Raw genomic sequence first — 20,304 nt, 5'->3', positions numbered from 1 at the left:
GTCTAAACTCCTCCTGAAAAACGAATAACTTGCACTGTTTTGACTGGAAATTAAATAAAAGAAGGGTCTCTGACTTTTACACAGCACATTATATATATATATATATATATATATATATACTCTTGATATATTAACACTAATAATGATAACTATTCATATGGAGATGAGATACACAGTTGAGTCAAGTAAATCCAATGCGTCACTGTTTTCAGTGAACAGCCGCAGTTAGTGAGGCAGCTCTAACGGTGCTAGAGGCAGCAGAACAGAGGCAGAAGCATGGTCACTTAGTTCCTCCACAAAGGCATCATCTAACCTCCATGACAGGTGAGCGTGTACACGTGGCTACAGGAAGAACCTGGCTCACACCAGACCACACCGACAGAAGTGAGGTACTGAATTTACAAATGTTATTTATTTCCACATGAATAAAATGTTGCATCAACACAATTTTGCCTTTCAGTTTACTCAATTTTAGCAATAATCATGTTGACATATTTTATTTTTTTGGGAATGAATAACATTTGAATCGAGTAAATTCAGTGCAGGACCCATATTTATCAAGCTTCTCAGAATATGGTCTAAAATCTGCTCACATCAATTCATGTAATTCTATTAATTGTTACAGACATATGCAAAAGTTTGAACGCCCCTGGTCAAATGACATGTTTTGCTGCTTGAAAAGAAGTGAACACATCCTCTATAGTGAACACATTCATGCACAATTGATATTTATTTGCTGAATTTAATATGTAGGAAAAATTTAAATATAGAATGTGTCACATTTTAGGTTTTATTTTCCCCCAATATGTTCACTTTAGCAAATAAACAGTAACTGTGTATTAAAATGTGCAGCAGTGTGTCTCTGTAGAGGATGTGTTCACTTATTTACACTTAGAAAGTCAACAAAAACAGGTAATCTGACCCAAACCTTTGCACACGACTGTACATATGCTAAATATAATACGATCCCAGATCAGGATGCACACACTAAGTCTGATAAATCTGGGCCCAGGTCAGGTCAGGTCAGGTCAGGTCTAGAGAGCATATTTCGCAAAGCTGGATCTCTCAGATTGACCTACAAGCCACTACAGTGAAACAGGAGAAGAGCTATACTGATCTGAGAAACCATGCTGTGTGAAAATGCCCTACATATACGTCTAACACAGTGTGAGAAGGCCCTTTCACTGTATGCTGCGCAGCTGGTTGTACACGTGCTCCAGAATCTGGGAATAGGCCTGGTCTTTGGGTGCATGGCCACTGAGAGACGCCTGGGAAAGAGAACACATTCAGAGGGTGAGAATTCAGATAATTCAGTGCAGAAGCTCAGAGTTTAGTATAGATATTAATAGATATCGCTGTTGTCGTAAGAAAACTTCGTATCTCCATTTTTGTTGTTTTTCAGTTTTTGACATAATCTGAAAATGCCTGTTTATCTTTACATTGTGTGTAAATTTCATGATGAATGGACCAAAAGAAATGACTCAAAATGACTTGGGAAAACGTCTGGTTCCATTGACTTACATTAAAAGTAAAGTAGGTTTTTTCCTTCTCCTGTAAAGTTACCGTTTTGGAGATACAAGGTTTTCATCTGACAACAGCGATATACTAAAAATAAAAACACTCATTTTATTTTAAAACCAAAGACTGCAAAGTGGCACATCCTCGTGCAAAAGAGTGATCTTATGAAACGGTGCAACTGAACTGTGAATCATACAAAAAGCCTGAACGGCCTCATGTAAAATCTATGTATTATAGGCACTGACAGATGTAGATGTAGTTCACAGAACCCAAGATTACAGATAGAGCATCCTACAGGTTTACTACACAGCGTTTAGTATTTGGATCGCATTAGACTTGCGATATTGTGTGAATATATCGTTGTCCCCCTAGCTATTGCTGATTTGTGACACCTTTCTTCATCACTATTTTCAACGCGACACTATAACACCACACTACCAAGCATGCCTGCTAAAACTGGACAAAACAAACACGCTTTCTGGTCAGAAACTTTGTTAGAAGCCAACTTTGCTCTGGTATGGTTTGGTAGTTTTTGCTCTAGGTTTAATACATAATGTTTTTACAGCCTATAAAAACGACTAAAGCTCACAGCTGTAGCTGTGAATTCTTTGTTGTTTTTAACTGATGTATTCACAGCATAAACATCTTTTAAGTCCCTGTTTGTGTTTCATAAGGGAGGGCGTTGGATGTGCAGAAGGCAGCAGCACAGCTTTATCGACAGTGGGTGGTTTCTACCTCGGACTGCTAAAGAATGTCCTGAAGCCAGAGAATCAGGGCTGATTTCCAGACTTCTGTTTGGTAGTGTATGCAGAAGAGCAGCCATGAGCTACATGCTAATTATAAGCTGAACCGAACTGGCCACGTGGAACCACATTTGCCATGAAACAGCAATAACACACACCGATCAGGCGTAACATTATGACCACCTCCTTGTTTCTACGCTCATTGTCCATTTTATCAGCTCCACTTACTATATAGGTGCACTTTGTAGTTCTACAGTTACAGACTGTAGTCCATCTGTTTCTCTGATACTTTGTTAGCCCCCTTTTACCCTGTTCTTCAGTGGTCAGGACCCCCATGGACCCTCACAGAGCAGGTACTATTTGGGTGGTGGATCATTCTCAGCACTGCAGTAACACTGACGTGGTGGTGTGTTAGTGTGTGTTGTGCTGGTACGAGTGGATCAGACACAGCAGTGCTGCTGGAGTTTTTAAACACTGTGTCCACTCACTGTCCACTCTATTAGACACTCCTACCTTGTCAGTCCACCTTGTAGATGTAAAGTCAGAGACGATAGCTCATCTGCTGCTGCACAGTTTGTGTCATCCTCTAGCCCTTCATCAGTGGTCACAGGACACTGTTGGCTGGATATTTTTGGTTGGTGGACTATTCTCAGTCCAGCAGTGACACTGAGGTGTTTAAAAACTCCAGCAGCACTGCTGTGTCTGATCCACTCAGACCAGCACAACACACACTAACACACCACCACGTCAGTGTTACTGCAGTGCTGAGAATGACCTACCACCCAAATAGTACCTGCTCTGTGAGGGTCCATGGGGGTCCTGACCACTGAAGAACAGGGTAAAAGGGGGCTAACAAAGTATCAGAGAAACAGATGGACTACAGTCTGTAACTGTAGAACTACAAAGTGCACCTATATAGTAAGTGGAGCTGATAAAATGGACAATGAGCGTAGAAACAAGGAGGTGGTCAGAATGTTATGCCTGATCAGTGTATAATACAGCATAACATGCACTGTTATAGATGCAGTAACAACAGGTGGGTGTGGACAGACCTTGATTTTGTCCAGTATTGAGGTATCAGGAGACCACATCTGATTGAAGTTCACCAGGTCAGGAGCCGCCCGATAAAACTCCACCAGCAGCATCTACAGTGACCACACACACACAAAACACACACACAGTGCTGAGCAGACGTCAGAGACCACCCTTCATTTATTTAATATGCAGTCCTGCAGCTGTTAAGTCAAGTTGTTCATATTTTAGGAGATATTTGTGAGGAGATTAGATATCAGATAATCCACTTGCGTAAGGAAGGAGGAAGTCAAAGGAAAATAAATGAAAGCAGTTTTCAAAAGTGGAGCTCAAAAAACTACCTTCTAAGACTGAACTCTGGAGGTGTGTCTGCAGATTTCTTTGTAAAACTGAAAGTGAGTCTCCTGAAAAGAGTGGAAACACTAAATACCGAAAAAATGATATATAGTTGTTGAGGCTTCTGTGTGATTTTCTGTTAAATGTATGTTTTCTGCTTTTTTTTGTACTTAATGTCTGTATGACTCCTCACAGTCTACAAGACAAATATAGCCATGTTATTTACTACCCAAAAACACCAGCAAACCTGCACGAGTCGTCTGAGCTTTTATATGGAATGATGATGATGGTGAAATAGTGGAAAATCTGACATGTATTCCTAAGCCATTAATTGATTAAAAAAAATATATACATTTTAGGCCAAAAGCTTCCCTAAAGCTCTCATAAAACAAAGTCTCAGACATCAAGCAGCGTATTTCTTTTCATGTAGTAACTTTCTGTGAGGGAGCTTTTAGAGGTGGACGTCTGGTTCCTATCACCACCACTGTGAACAGTTCTGACTCTGTAAGTTTCTCTAGAACAGAGCGTTTCACACCAAACCTCTCTGAACGACTCCACTCTGTTTACATTTTAACCCTTTAATTATACTTTTACCCCTTTAAGAAAAAACGTGAAAACCCATTTCCACAGAGTCTGATGGACTATTAACAGACATGGAGGTTACCAGGGGATCAATTTAACCAGGAGTAATGCGTCATTTTGCATCCAGTAATAATTGCATTACTAATCCTGCCTGAATACATGTGAACGTGAATGTGGTGACACCAGTACTTTAATGCAATAACTATTTTTTTAGATTCCAGCTGCTGTCTTTCTTTCTATTTCTTCCGTACCATTTCATTGAGGACGTCTGTAGTGAGGAAGTTGTCTTGGACGTATGTCACCTCCACAGCCACTGGGATGCCGTAGTCGTTCGGCCGTTGCTGAGAGAGAAAGAGAGAGGACTGTATTTCCACACTGATGCTGTCTCTCACATTAGTGTAAGGGAGGCAGAAAGTTTCTGCATTTTGTCTTTGGTGGTTTTTTTTCACAATTCTGAGATGTCAAGATCATGTTAGATACCTCTGGAGGAGGGACCACCCAGAATGGAGTGATGGTTGATGCCACGCCCTGGTTGCCATGGTAATACGGTCCTGTAACAAAAAAAAAGGTAAAGCCTCAACAATCAAACAAGCTTCATTACAACATTGTTCAAAAGAGAAAAACTCTGAAAGTGGAATGACTGAAGTCTTCACCAACAGCAGGTGCAGAAAATGTTACAGGCGCATTTATACTACACAGTTACACTTCTTAAGACCTGTTATTCAGTCACTACCATGACTTATTCAGTATCCACTATGGATTATTCAGTATCTACTAACATTTATTCAGTATCTTCTATGAATTATTAAGTATCTACTATGAATTATTCAGTGGATGCTATTAATGATTCAGTATGCACTATGAATAATTCAGTATCAACTATGAATTATTCAGTATCTACTATGAATTACTGAGTATCCACTATGATTTTTTCAGTATCTACTATGAATTATTCAGTGGATGCTATTAATTATTCAGTATGCACTGTGAATTATTCAGTACCTACTATAAATTATTCAGTATCTACTATGAATTAATCGGTATCCACTATGAATTATTAAGTGTCTACTATGAATTATTCAGTATCTACTATAAATTATTTAGTATGCACTATGAATTATTCAGTATCTGCTATAAATTATTCAGTATCAATTATGAATTATTCAGTATCTACTATGAATGATTCAGTATCTACTATGAATAGGAAGTTGTCTTGGACGTATGTCACCTCCTCTACTATGAATTATTAAGTATCTACAATGAATTATTCAGTACGCACTATGAATTATTCAGTATCTACTATAAATTATTCAGTATCAACTATGAATTATTCAGTACACACTATGAATTATTCAGTATCTACTATAAATTATTCTGTATCAACTATGAATTATTCGCTATCTACTATGAATTATTCAGTATCTCGACCAAACTGCAGTTACTCTTTTTTCACTCTTTGCATCTCCAGTTTGACCAGATCAGATCTGATTGTTTCAGTTTTACTGTTGTTTACGTTTCGCCCTGTTATGAGTCGACAATCTCGGCTTGGAGTCTTTCATCAGCCCACAGTGCATGAAGCCTCTACACACTACACACTTGCATGTCCTCCTTTCGTTCCCTTGCAGCAGACGCATTTCCACCCACACGACTGTATACGGATAACGAAAACGCATTCCGTCTACACTTCTGTTAAATGTGGAAAAAGATCAGTTGAATGTGGTTTGAGTGATCCGGTTGTAATTGGGGTGTTTACACCTGGCTTCACATGCAGTCAAGTGAATTGCAGTTCTGCGGTTTTGAGCGTGAGGAACTAAAGTGTGGATCCACACAGGCACCCTCAGAGGTTAAGTGGTTAAACATGCATATTGCGCATTATTAAAAGCCTCTTTCCTGTCGGTGCGGCCAGAGCGATCTCAGCGGTGCTCTGATTCAGCAGCTGGTGTTTCTCACTTTTCACAGCGAGACGAACTCCTGCTCCAGTTTTTTTTTCAAAGTGGAAAATCCTGTCTCACCGCAGATGATGCCCAGGCAGGGCTGGAAGCCGTTGCTGCTGCCCTGGAGGCGGAGCTGGTGGTCCATCTGTGAATCGATATCCTGTAGAGACGGGAGGGCGGGGCCTCGAGGGTGACTGTGGTACCAGCCCACCAGTGACAGCCCTCGCATGAACAGATTCTGACAAATCTGCAGAGACAGACACAATTATACTGCCTGCAAAGAGGTCTGGAAAAACATTCCTCCTTTACACTGAAATTTTGAATCTTCTCAGTTTTACTTCATGCTGCACTATTAGTTCAATTAAGTTATGCATATACACACATTTTTGACATCATAGTTTTTTTTTCTCTTTGCTTTGGCCTCCTGTCATTCACTGAAAGCAGAGATTTTTGAAAACGCTCTCCAGGGTGGAGATTTTTTGACGGGCAAACTGGAACAAAAGCCTGAAGGTTTACTTTATCATAAAGGAGCTTCATACTATTTCTTTGGCCATATTTATCTTCAACACTCAGCTTCACGTCAAAGTATCTGCCTTGGTATGAAGGGCAGGTTTTGCCTAAATAGAGCAATAACTCATGACAGTGATTTTATTTTGGGTAAGGGGTGCTTCACAGTGAACACGAAGCAGAGTAAACCTTATCCGTAGTAAAATCACTGTAACGTGCGGCACTGAGTGGCTTTTATAGAGCAGCGACAAAATACAATACAGTAAAATGCACATCTGTCGCTGAATGAAAACAACTTTCACTCACACTGCTGTCATTTCACTCACGCTGCTGTCGTATAATCATGAAAATATCAGAGTATAGCAGTGTTTAATGCAAAAGTCTACACCTTATGAGTAGCTCTTCCTTATCAAACTACCACCTCAATGGTAATGCTAGAATCTCTATGTGATTTGCTGTGTTGTGTTAGCATCACACTATCAGTGCCGTGCATTTTCCTGCATTGGTTCTAACACTATCTATGGAGGACATACTAAAAACACTACATTTGAACCTTGTAAGACATTCAAGTAACATATTTCACTTTTTCTTTTACAGCTTCACCATGAATCCTTTAAATTTAATGCCTAACAAAGAATGCCAATACCTGTTAGCTATCTGCTGAGTCGATCAGACTAGTTCTAGTTGTTAAGAAAATACGTGTAAACAGAACCGGGTTCTTATGTGTAACAATGTTTAGAGCCATTTACTTCATACACATGTTCAGTGGTCCGTGCAAAGCAGAACGGTGCATTAATACAGAATTAAACTGTAGTGAGGGGGTCATAGATGTGCGTATATCTGCTCAAACACAGATCAGCCAATCAGATTTTAACAAGTGTATTTGAATAATATGGGTTAATAGCATGAGGCTGTTATATGGGTGATGGGCACACAGAACTGGGCTAAAAACAACTTCAAAAATGAGCTTAAAATGTCCTGGAGATCTGTCCAAATCAAACACACTAGGCTGCAAACCTCCATAAGGCAGATCAGCTGTGTTAGAGAGTTAAGATTAGACTCTACAGGCACTGTTAGACCCCCTGCATTAAACCATAATAAGGTCAGACATGTCCAGGTGTGATATCTGAACTGACCTCTTCCTCCACAGCAGGTGCAGCCTCTCTGTCGGCCAATCGCGTGCGACACGGGAAAGCTCGCAAGACTGTGAGCACTGAGGGAGACAGGAGATGATATTGGGACCATGAGAGGTGTAAACCAAAATAGTGGGGGGTGTTATTTTAAGCCTGTACTGTCTGGATGAAATTCCACATTTCAGTTATAATGCTAAACCTTACAACATGTAAAAACACAATAACAATAGACCTGCATTATTTTAACATTTTGACAAAATGAACTTATGTTGGATAATTTGAACTGGTTCATCCACACACACAATAAAACGTTCCGTGACTGGTTTAGAGGCTTGAGGAAGATAAATAGGGCTGTATAATATATTGTTTATATCATGCAACCCTAGTTATATGGAAAAGTCACTGAGAGGTAAAACCTACGCTGTGTTGTAGTGTCCCATCGGCCTCCGAGATAGCCCACCACCTCGCTCGTGGTCAAATGACAGTGGAAATCCTGAGGAGGAAGATTAGAAAGAGATTGCATTTTAGAATTATTATAATTCTTAAACTGCATTTCTTTCAGTTTCTCATCTTAATATATATTACTGTATATATTCCTTTATGAATTATTGAGCATCTACTCTGAATTTTTGAATATGTACTACGAATTACTTTTTACCTAATATGTATTATTCAGTATCTACTATGTATTATTCGGTAAATACGAATTGAGTAAATACAACTATTAATTATTCAGTATATATAACAAATTATACAATAACTACTGAATTATTAGGTATAGATTATTCAGTATTGACTATGAATTATTCAGTAGCCACTAAGACTTTTTCAGTATCTACTCTGAAATATTTAGTATTTACTATGTAATAGTCAGCGGCTACTACGAATTATCCGGTAACTACTATGAATTAATCAGCATCTACAAAAAATATTCATTAACTACTAATTATTCAGTAGATACTATGAATTATTCAGTAGATACTAAGAATTATTTAGTAACCACGATGAGTTATTTAATATATACTATGCATTATTCTGTATCTACTATAAATTATTCAGTACCTGCTACAAAACCAATGTGTATGTTCTGTAATAGTGAGTGAGGGACTGAAGTGTGGATCCACATACAGATCGTTTAAGGGGTTACAAAGGAACCAAATGCCTAAATACAATTCATTTTCAGGCATATTTAACAAACAAACTGTGCTAAAAAGTAAACAAAAGAGAATGGAGATGAAATCACACAATAACAGCGGAAATATAGTATAACCAGAATATGTTACTGATACTGTATGTTCCTTTCAATCTCTGAATAGGGGCAGTATTTACCATTAGCAGCAGGACGTTGCTGGACACAGCGACGTTAAACGGCTGGAAGCGGTTGATAGCGGAGAAGGCAGACAGCTCCACGAGCGTGTGAGGATCTCTAAAGACAGAAAATTATATATAAATTAAAAAATACATTTTCTTATTATTTGCAAAACAGCCAGAACAACACACCCTGTTCACTCTGGTTCTGGACACTCAGATACGTGGTGCGGTAATAGACGGTATCACAGCCACAGTCAAGCTACACACTGAGATTTAATGCTACACTTGATTGAAGTTTTAAAAAATGATATTAGGCCACTAAAGACCTCAGTAAGAGCCTCTGCACATATTTTAACTCTGCACTTCTAAACTTGCCTGTGTTTTAGCGACTAAACATATTGAAGAACTGAAAGGCAGATTTTTGCTCAAAACACCAAATCAGTAATCAGCATATTTATTGTTTTTTATTTTGCCTTTTTTATTTTGTTTTTTGTGTTTTTTTACTATTGCTTTTGCTTGGATTTTTTTCTTCTTCTTCTTCTTCTTATTATTATTATTATTATTATTATTCTTTTTCTCCTGAAAAATGTGTTGTGGAGAAGAGACCTTAAGCCCTAGAGACACCAAACTTGGTGGGTAGGTGTAGTTTGTGTGCACATAGTCAGGCAACACTCCTGGTCTGGTATTTTGGCTTAAATTTGTTTGGCACACTGTACTTTTCACCATGGTTGCCTATTAGGCCCAATTAGGCTAACATGTGCTTTGACCCGCTCATTGCCGCTTGCGGCTATACTTTATATTGATCTGTGATGCAGTTTTATGACATAAATATGGCGAGGCAGGTAATTACACACACTGTACTGTATTTGAGTGCTGCTGCTACACCTGCACCAAAATGTTGTAGCACTGTCAGGCTGCTTTGGGGAAATACCTGTAACCTGTTACCACTGCATGCTGATGAAGCACAAATCACACATTTATCTGTAAAGCGTGATGTTCTCAGCTAGCAAACAGGCTTTCAGTCAGCACTTCTGCGCAGTTTAGTGGTGTTATTACAGCCTTTATTACAATACTCGACCCTCCTACATCCCTTATAGACATATATGCCTCATAAGTATGTAAGCATATGCCTCATATATGCCTCTTCTTTTATTTTATATAAATAATTTCTCTTGGTAATGAAAACAAGCTGTGAAATTGTGTGGAAAGTGCACATTTTCAATGTTCAACCCACACCGTGTTTGTGTTTGTATGTAAAATAGGAGATATTTTATGATTTTAACTTATTATTTTTGTCTGTACAGACTTGTTTTGCAAAAAGGAAAATATTTTTTACATTTTTGCTGTTTTTAACATTTTTTGACATTGAAACAAACAGAAAAGAGTCAGAAGTGCAGACTTGAGTCTACAGAATGTAAATCAAAAGTAAACGCAATTCATTATGTAACTATACACCGATCAGGCATAACATTCTGACCACCTCCTTGTTTCTACACTCATTGTCCATTTTATCAGCGCCACTTACTATATAGGTGCACTTTGTAGTTCTACAGTTACAGACTGTAGTCCATCTGTTTCTCTGCATACTTTGTTAGCCCCCTTTTACCCTGTTCTTCAGTGGTCAGGACTCCCCCATGGACCCTCACAGAGCAGGTACTATTTGGGTGGTGGATCATTCTCAGCACTGCAGTAACACTGACGTGGTGGTGGTGTGTTAGTGTGTGTTGTGCTGGTACGAGTGGATCAGACACAGCAGTGCTGCTGGAGTTTTTAAACACTGTGTCCACTCACTGTCCACTCTATTAAACACTCCTACCTTGTCAGTCCACCTTGTAGATGTAAAGTCAGAGACAATAGCTCATCTGCTGCTGCACAGTTTGTGTTGGTCATCCTCTAGTCCTTCATCAGTGCCCACAGGACGCTGTTGGCTGGATATTTTTGGTTGGTGGACTATTCTCAGTCCAGCAGTGACACTGAGGTGATTAAAACCTCCAGCAGCACTGCTGTGTCTGATCCACTCAGACCAGCGCAACACACACTAAAAGACCACCCCCACGTCAGTGTCACTGCAGTGCTGAGAATGATCCACCACCCAAATAGTACCTGCTCTGTGAGGGTCCATGGGGGTCCTGACCACTGAAGAACAGGGTAAAAGGGGGCTAACAAAGTATCAGAGAAACAGATGGACTACAGTCTGTAACTGTAGAACTACAAAGTGCACCTATATAGTAAGTGGAGCTGATAAAATGGACAATGAGTGTAGAAACAAGGAGGTGGTCATAGTGTTATGCCTGATCAGTGTACATATATGTGTACGTATTCCAGTGTATAGAGAAACAGCGTTAATATCTCTAATGGTTAACTATTACCACACCTCATATTTCATGTTTGTTACCTGGCCACGTCTCTGGTCCCGAGTGTACAGTATCTGACAGGGATTCTCTCTCGGTCTCCTCTCTTCTGCACCGCACTGATGTCTGTCACACATTAACAGACCAGCATCCTATTAGTGATCACTCTCACACACAGTCCCCTTCACATAAACCTGCCTTTCTGCCTTTAGTGCACACTTCACTCTCTGATACGGGATGAAACTGAGGCTTTTTTATGTGTGTGTATGTGACACAGCAGCGGCCCACCGTGCAGTTCTGTTTTGGACTTCCTGTTTTTCTCCTCCGCCGGAACAGCCGTCTTCCCTTCCTCCTCTTCGTCATCGCCCATCTCATCTTCCTCTCCCTCACTGGCCAGGCTCTGAAACCACAGAGACAGAAGAAGGTGGTCAGCCGTCAGTATGGTTAAACATGCTTTCAGTAAGTTTCCCAGATCATCATGAACACGCCTTCAAACGCCTCATCCTACATTAACCCTGGATCACAAACACCACTCCAGTTCATCCCATTTATTTATTTATTTATTTGAATTGTACACATATAAATGTTTACATATATTAAGATGTAAACAAAGCCATTCAGAGTGGTTTGGTGTGATACGTTCTGTTCTAGAGAAACTTACAGAGTCAGAATTGCTCACAGTGGTGGTGATAGGAACCAGACGTCCACCTCTAAAAGCTCCCTCACAGAAAGTTACTACATGAAATGGCTATGAATTTTTGTTTTGCTACAATATATATATGCTGGCCTTAAACCTGCTTTTTAAAATCAATTTTTGGTGGAGGGATACATGCAGGGTGTCGTGAGGCAAAATAGTCCCCAAAGAAAATTACTCTTTTTAGATTTCCCACTATTTTCCCATCATCAACATTCCATATAAACTCAGAAGACTCGTGTAGGTTCACTGGTGGTTCTGGATAGTAAATAAAATGTCTATATCTGTGTTGTAGTCATGGCGACCCCTGGTTCCTATCAACACCACTGTAAAGACATCTGAACCATTTCACACCAAACCACTCTGAGTCACTCTGTTTACACCTCAAACACTGACCTATGCAGAAATTCTGAAAATTCTGGTGGAATTCCACTTTATCACCTAGAGAGCATGTTTGAAAACAGTGTTTCATTTAACCTCGACTGTGGGGTGTAGAAAGGCTGCCAAGGCCAGACGAGTGTTGTTACAGTCTGAGTCTGGACGTTTGTTTATTTTGGCTTCCTAGCATTTCTACAGTATCTCACAAAAGGCTGGTAAAGGAGGAATTTAGAAAAAGATGCTTTGAATGACGATTCTGAAAGCGTGAATTTATCATATTTACAATATTGCTATCTGTAGAGACTCACTGTTGGAACACTGGACCTCATTCTTCTTAAAGACTCTGACATTCACCAATGTTTTCTAATTTGGGATTTGTTCTTAGGTAAGAACAGATTCTACACATTCAAGAGCACAAAGGTGAGAACAAATCACACATTTATCTGTAAAGCGTGATGTTCTTGGCCTTTAGTCAGCACTGTGCAGTATAGTGGTGTTATTACAGCCTTTATTACAATACTCGACCCTCCTACATCCCTAATAGACATACATGCTTATTAGCATGTAAGCATATGCCTTATATATGTCTGTTCTTATATTTTTTGTTTGTGTTTGTAAGTAAAAGAGGATTTTTTATTTCTTAATAACTTATTAAAGTTATTGTTGTCTGTACAGTCTTGTGTTGCAAATAGAAAAAAACTATTTTTTTACATTTTTGCTGGTTTTCTCATTTTTTTGACCCTGAAACAAACAGAAAAGACTCAGAAGTGCAGACTCGAGTCTGTCCACACAGAATGTAAATCAACTGTCAAATGTAATTCATTATGTAACTATACATTTATGTAATTAAGAACAAATATTTATGTCATGTGAATACAGTGTATAGAGAAACATCAATAACTTACTTAACTATTGCCACACCTCATATTTCATGTCTGTAGCCTGGCCACGCCTCTGGTCCCAAGCGTGCAGCATCAAAACAAGCACAAGCAACTCAACTGCTAATTCGGTTTACTGACTGAAAGAACTGTGTTGTTATAACACATTTTACTGATGTGTAACAATCATGTAAATTCAAAGCACCATATGTTTCTGTGCAGATATTATAAGTCCTGCTTGTTTAGTTCATGCTCTGCTTGTTTTTATCGTGCTGTGTTTTTCTCTCACCATATCTGCGCTGGGCTGGTACTTGCGGAGCCAGCTGGTTTTGTACTGGACCAGTTTTTCTCCGCGGTAGCGCACCGATGCCCAGCCGCAGCCGGACTTTTTGGCTGGATTGACCAGCCGCTTGCAATGTGTGGCCCAGGCGCTCGGAGAGTTGAAGATTTGCCCTGTTTCCACCCAGCGGATTTTTCCATCTGTCAGTAAATCACCCACAAAATTCTTCCCCTGGAGAGAGAGAGAGAGAGAGGGAGAGGGAGAGAGAGGGAGAGGGAGAGGGAGAGAGAGGGAGAGAGAGAGGGAGAGAGAGAAGAGAGAGAGAGAGAGAAGAGAGAGAGAGAGAAAGAGACAGAGAGAGAGAGAGAGAGAGGGAGAGAGAGAGAGAGAGAGAGAGAGAGAGAGAGAGGGAGAGAAGAGAGAGAAAGAAGAGAGAAAGAGAGAGAGGGAGAGAGAGACAGAGAGAGAGAGAGGAGAAAGAGAGAGAGAGGTCAGGGCTGCAGAAGTGAAGAAGATAATAACAGAGTAGGAAATGGGAGAAGCTCTAGGAATCACTTATAATATTCAATGTAATCATTCATTTATAAGCACAAGCAAATAACCTTTACATGTCAGATTTAGCCCCTCTTTAGCCCCTCTAGACCCCCACTGACTTCTACACCACAAAACACCTTTTCTAACAGTTTGAGTCACTGTTTGTCAATGGAGAAGCTCTAAGCTTTCAGTCCATACCACTCAAACCTGTCCATACAGAACATAAATCGATTGCAAATATCATTTATTAAGTAACTATGTAATTAAAAATGTAATTACATTTAATTAATTTTGTACTGCATAACAAAACGACAACTCCAGACTTCAAAGGCTTTAAAAGAGCAATAAAGAGACTCACAACTACCCGAAAGGTTAAATCAGGTGTTTTTGATCAGGGAAAACACTAAACTCCCCTGGGCCGAGGCTCTGGAAACCCCTTTACTACATCAGTTTCTCATGTTCTCTGTATAGAGTATTCCTGAATATTATCTGTGTAAACGTGACGTCCTACAGGTTCACTAACTTGGCTTGCTCTATTTCGTTGTTTTTACACCAACCCCCACCTCCAAAGCCAAATCCCACCCTCTAGCTAGGTGGTCCTACTAAGCTGGAAGGGTGAAGGCCAGCACGCTCTTCCTCCAAGTCACATGAAGCTCCACATCTTCTCAAACAGCTGCTAACATCATTGTACGGCTGAAGGATCACATTCGAGGAAGTACACTAACAGCTAAGCCTGTTACGTCAGCTGTCAGGTGCCTGTGTTGGCTAGCATCACGCTGAGTGATGTAGGGAGAGGGAGGACCACCCTACCCACCCAGAGAGAGAGAGAAAGTGAGAGAGAGGACAGTTATGCTCTCTTGGACTCATGGACACGGTTGGAGGTGGAATCACTGTGGATTAAACTCATGATTTTCGCCACAAGTCAGTGTGTTTAATTTCTGCCCTGCTAAATCTGCCCCAGTCAACTGTAAAGGCTATTACAGTGGAATGGAAGCCTCTTGGAGGCTCAGCCATAAAGCGGTAGACCACGTAAGCTCTCAGGGTCCCAAGTGATGAAGCACTGTGGCTTGTAAAAATGGTCTATCCTCTGCTGAATCGCTCACTACGAGTTCCAAACTACCTCTGGAGCAACTTCAGCACAAGAACTGAGCATCAGGAGCTTCACTAATGGCTTTCAGCAGCTGAGCAGCTGCACACAAGCCTAAGATCACTATGCACAATGCCAAGTGTCGGCTGGAGTGGTGTAAAGCACACTGACACTGGACTGGGGCAGTGGAAAAATGTTATCTGGCCGTCTGAAGGATGAATATGGGCTTGCTGGACGGCAGGAGAACACTACGTACCCATAGAATTTCATAATTTTCTCAAAAGTAATTTTTGGACTCTTTGTATTGATTTATTTATCATGAGAAAAAAAAGTTTTAACAGCAACAAAATATACAAACACAAAGAACTGAGACTGGACTTCACTTGGCCCTTAAATGGCCAGGTCACGGCTTGTTGTTGCTCGATGTTGTCAAGTCACGGCTTCTATTCCTCGCTCCAAAACTTAAGAATAGCTTGGTTCGCACTGTTTTGCGTGTAATTACTGAATGATAAGTTTCGGGATGTACTACGCCTGAGAATATCAGGGGTTAAATCCATTTTTTATGAACAGGCGGTCAGCAGTACCAGGTAGTGAATGGACAGAACTCCGTCTCCAGGCTCCACCAGGCCGTCCTTCAGTAACACTCTGAGCGTGATGCCCCTGCGGGTCAGAACGGACCCCCGTCCTGCAGACGTTCTGAGCTCAGCATCCTCTCCTCCGCTCAGTTCTTCATCCTCCTCATCACCTCCCTCCTCCACCACCTGAGGAGACGAAGGCGGCTCTGAACCTGAGGGAGAACGAACACAGACACAGACACGCGTGAAGCTGGACACTCACATTATCCTGGTTACAGATTACAGTCTTTCACATTAGAGACACTATATGTCACTATATATATATATATGGGTGGTCCTTCTAATGAGTGAATGTAGGTCCACCCACTGCTGATACAGCCATTCAGTTGTGCCATGTCCAATGCCAAGAGTGGGCTAGAGGGTCTAAAGCCCCCCAGCACTGGGCTGTGGAACATTAGAACTGTGTTCTCTGGATAATGGAGCTCCATCCAATGCCTTTGGGATGAGTTGGAGATCCAGAACTGACCATCCAACATCACCTGACCTCACTAATGCTCAATCAAATCCTCATAGCAATGTTCCAACATCTAGTGTAAATCCTTCCCAGAAGAGTAGAGGCTGTTACTGCAGCACAAGCTCACTATTAATACCAGGGCTGTCGCTATTGAGTAAATTAGTAATTGATGTTGTAATCTAAACTATTATTTTTATTATTATTACATTTAATCGTATAAACATGTGAGCACATTTAAAACAGCGAACATTAAATTAGACTTTACATACATAAAATGTGTAACAACAAATATACATGCATTTGCGAGCTCCTGCTGGTGTGGGTTTCCTCTCAAAAGCAATCTGAGTGCTAACAGCACCCCCTCTGTTCATTTTTTAAGCGAGTACTCGATTTTAATCAAGTAATCACGACAGCCCTAATTAATACTCATCATTTTCAGACGAAATGCTGGACGAGCAGGTGTCTACAAACTTTTGGACATACTACATTCTACAGAAACGTCCATGTTTGTGTCCCTAGCGTTTACAGATATATTACACTTAAAAACATGTTCGGGTTACAATTTATTTATATTTTAAAATAAAACAATACGTTATTTTAACAATTACACCTTCCTGAGCCTCAATTTAGCAAGATTGTTTTTTAAATCAATCATATAGAATTCCAAGCACCACAGAAGAGCTCGTCCCCACAGTCAGGTGTGAAGGCTGAGGCCATATTTTGAAGAAAGAAAACACATTTTTCTGCAATTTTAACTACAATAATCTATACATGACTATGGAATATATGAATAAAATGGCATAAAGAAAACAAATAAATATTATAAAATATATAATGAATGTTGTCCCCGGGAGTCGTGTCACTGGTGTTACTGCATAACAAAAAATCTCTTATTTTAAAATAAAAGTCACACTGATGACACACTCGACTTCCTTTTACCTGTTTTCTGAGGATCTATGAAGAAAAGCACATGGTGAGTCCACTGTGTCTTTCAGTTATCAGAGATTTTCTCATTTAGCTCATGATTTCATATGAAGCTTTTAGCTGAAGTCACTGGTGTGACCGACTTTATTCTGAGGTATTTGTGAAAAAATAGAACACAAATGGTTTAAATTACATATTTTAGTGGATGTTCCATGATTGACATCATGTGGTTTGATGCTCTGTAGCAGTTATTTAGTAAAATGCATTGTTCATTAAAAATGTCTCTGGTGTTCCTTTATTATGTGTAACACCAATGATGACCAGTAACACCAGTGACTCCTATGGAGAGACCGAAAGGTGTCTGTTTCTGCAGAATGACCCACAGTCTGGTGTGAACGGGCCGAGCCTCCGTGCTGTGAAGTGTGTGAGAGCAGCAAATGTTGTGAAAATTAAGAATGACTCAACAGGAAAGCCACAAATGGAGTCGGAGATTAGCGGAGCAGACCTGCAGCTGTACTGATTTTAAGAAGCAGACGCTGCAAAATGCAAACTGCTCTATAAAAGTGCACTGAAAAACCCCCAAATACGGGGTTCACATGAATAAACTGTGCTCCATCAGCTCAGCTGCCGTCTTCCTCTTATTTATTCATTTAACAACAATAAACAGATGAACAACACGCAAAATAAGCAAATACATAATAATAAAAACAACCGTATTCTACATTCTAAGAAGATAAAAAATAATAATTACAGGATGAAATGTTCAAAAAGTGACATTTTTCATTTGCCTCACTCTGTAGCCAACACATCTGACTCACGTGCACTGGCACATCTGCCTGCATATTAAAAGTGCATAAAAGTGGAAGCTTCAAAGTGTAAACAAAAAAACAAGAAAACCAGTGGTTTGGAAGTTTGGAAGTTGAGACCGGGCTACTTTGTGGTCTGACCCCTGCTGTGTGGACGCGTCTGGTCACGATGGCTGCTAACTTTGCTCAGGTGCAGAATAATGCCTTTATTTCTTAACGCGGACCGGAATGAAACCCCTAATAAAATCACTGAGCGCGCGCCGATGGGCTTTTTGTTTGGAGATCCGTGGTGCCATCTTTGTTCTTCTTCCCTGTTCTGGCTACTCCTCGCCTCGCGCGGCCTGCTGATTATTAATTTCATCCGGTCATTAGAAGACAGAAAGGAAACAAAATCACTGTTTGTCTTTTAATTCTCACCCATCGTCTCCCGCGAGCCGTCGGCCGGCGCTTGTACTTGTAAGAGCTCCACGGCTGAGACGCTCTGTTTCGGCCACTTTGGTCAGCGCAGCCGCTGCTTTTGGGGCTTTATTTTTGCGAGAACACTTCGCTGAGCTAGCCAGCAGGCTATTATTCAAAAGCATCAAATGCAGGCGTGTGTGTGTGTGCGTGTGTGTGTGTGTGTGTGTGTGTGTGTGTGGAGTTTCCTTGTTGTGTTAGTGTTGCTTTAATGTCACTCTCCTCCCCTTTTCTCCCTCTGCCCGTCCTTGTCATTCTCTCCTCGGCACACTGTCGCTGCTTATGCGTCTTCACGGCTGTGTTTAAGCCCTTTTGCGTTGACCAGCCCCACTTAAGGGTGGACACTACGTTCTTGTAAGATAAAAGTGTGAAGCAGATTTAGGATACTGTGTTGTGGTTTCTCGCTAGCGCCGTTTTTGTCCCCCCTTCCTTTCCGGTGGTCAAATGAGCAGCCGGACAGGAGCGATTAGTAGAGGAATTACGGTAATGCTGCCAACACGAGTGCGTCCGCTAGAGGGCGACAAAGCAGCGCATTTTATATAGTATTTACCACAAAAAGGCAGAAGTACGAACTGGACTTAAAGGGCCAAACTGTCAAAAATGTCTGTTTAACGCAGTGTTTGAGATGTAAACGGAGTGATTCAGAGTGGTTTGGTGTGAAATGGTTCAGATGTCTTTACAGTGGTGGTGATAGGAACCAGGGGTCGCCATGACTACAACACAAATATAGACATTTTATTTACTATCCAGAACCACCAGTGAACCGACACGAGTCTTCTGGGTTTATATGGAATGTAGATGATGGGAAAATAGTGGAAAATCTGGGAAAAAGAAAGTTTTTTGGGGGGACTATTTTGCCTCACGACACCCTGCATGTATCCCTCCACCATGAACTGAGTTTAAATATATGTTTCAGGCCAAAAAACTATCATAAAACAGTGTCTCAGTCATCAGGCAGTGAATTCATAACCATTTCATGTAGTAACTTTCTGTGAGGGAGCTTTTAGAGGTGGACGTCTGGTTCCTATCACCACCACTGTGAACAGTTCTGACTCAGTAAGTTTCTCTAGAACAGAGCGTTTCACACCAAACCACTCTGAACGGCTTTGTTTACATCTTAATATATGTAAATATTTATATATGTACATTTCAAATAAATAAATAAATAAATGGGATGAACTGGAGTGGTGTTTGTGATCCAGGGTTAATGCAGAATGAGGTGTTTGAAGGCGTGTTCGTCATGGGGATCTGGGAAACTTCCTGAAAGCATGTTTAACCATACTGACGGCTGATCACGTTCTTCTGTCTCTGTGGTTTCAGGGCCTGGCCAGTGAGGGAGAGGAAGATGAGATGGGCGATTGTAAAATAATGTAGGCAGTGTATTAATAACCATGCCATCTCATAACTTTCTGTGATAAATCTCAGGAGTTGAGTGTGGCCTGTGCACATAAATAGAAATAGTGTACTAAACTTCGCAGAGAAATTACACTCAGTTCAACTGAATACTAAAATATAGCTCATCTATGTTTTTTTCACCGGGAAAGGTTTTAGGATTAGCCTGAATTTGCATATGAGATACTTATAAGTGACCAAGATCACTGTGGCATCAGTGTGGTCAGTTAACTCTACAGTAAAAGGATTGTTATGAGTGAATGGCCAGCTCATTTAGTCCACAGCTCGTCTGAACTCATCTGTAAACTAGCCTTCGCTGAATTCGGTAGTAGCTGAACA

General features: G+C 40.5%; 1 protein-coding gene across 1 annotated transcript; it reads right to left on the bottom strand.

Annotated features, from left to right (window-relative positions):
- Positions 1 to 845: 845 nt before the first annotated feature.
- mpnd (MPN domain containing) lies at positions 846 to 18,736 on the bottom strand. Its single transcript, XM_036578095.1, has 13 exons — positions 18,535 to 18,736; positions 15,883 to 16,085; positions 13,687 to 13,908; positions 11,736 to 11,847; positions 11,492 to 11,573; positions 9,115 to 9,211; positions 8,206 to 8,278; positions 7,789 to 7,865; positions 6,224 to 6,392; positions 4,692 to 4,762; positions 4,463 to 4,552; positions 3,314 to 3,406; positions 846 to 1,268 (listed from the first exon to the last, which is right to left on the bottom strand). The coding sequence occupies exons 1-13, from the start codon at positions 18,536 to 18,538 to the stop codon at positions 1,182 to 1,184; spliced, it is 1,380 nt and encodes a 459-aa protein (XP_036433988.1). The 5' UTR covers positions 18,539 to 18,736; the 3' UTR covers positions 846 to 1,181.
- Between the last annotated feature and the right edge of the window lie 1,568 nt (positions 18,737 to 20,304).

Source organism: Colossoma macropomum, unplaced genomic scaffold, assembly GCF_904425465.1.
Source record: "Colossoma macropomum unplaced genomic scaffold, Colossoma_macropomum, whole genome shotgun sequence".
In the NCBI taxonomy this organism is placed as follows: domain Eukaryota; kingdom Metazoa; phylum Chordata; class Actinopteri; order Characiformes; family Serrasalmidae; genus Colossoma; species Colossoma macropomum.
This window is presented reverse-complemented; position numbering and strand designations above follow the sequence as displayed.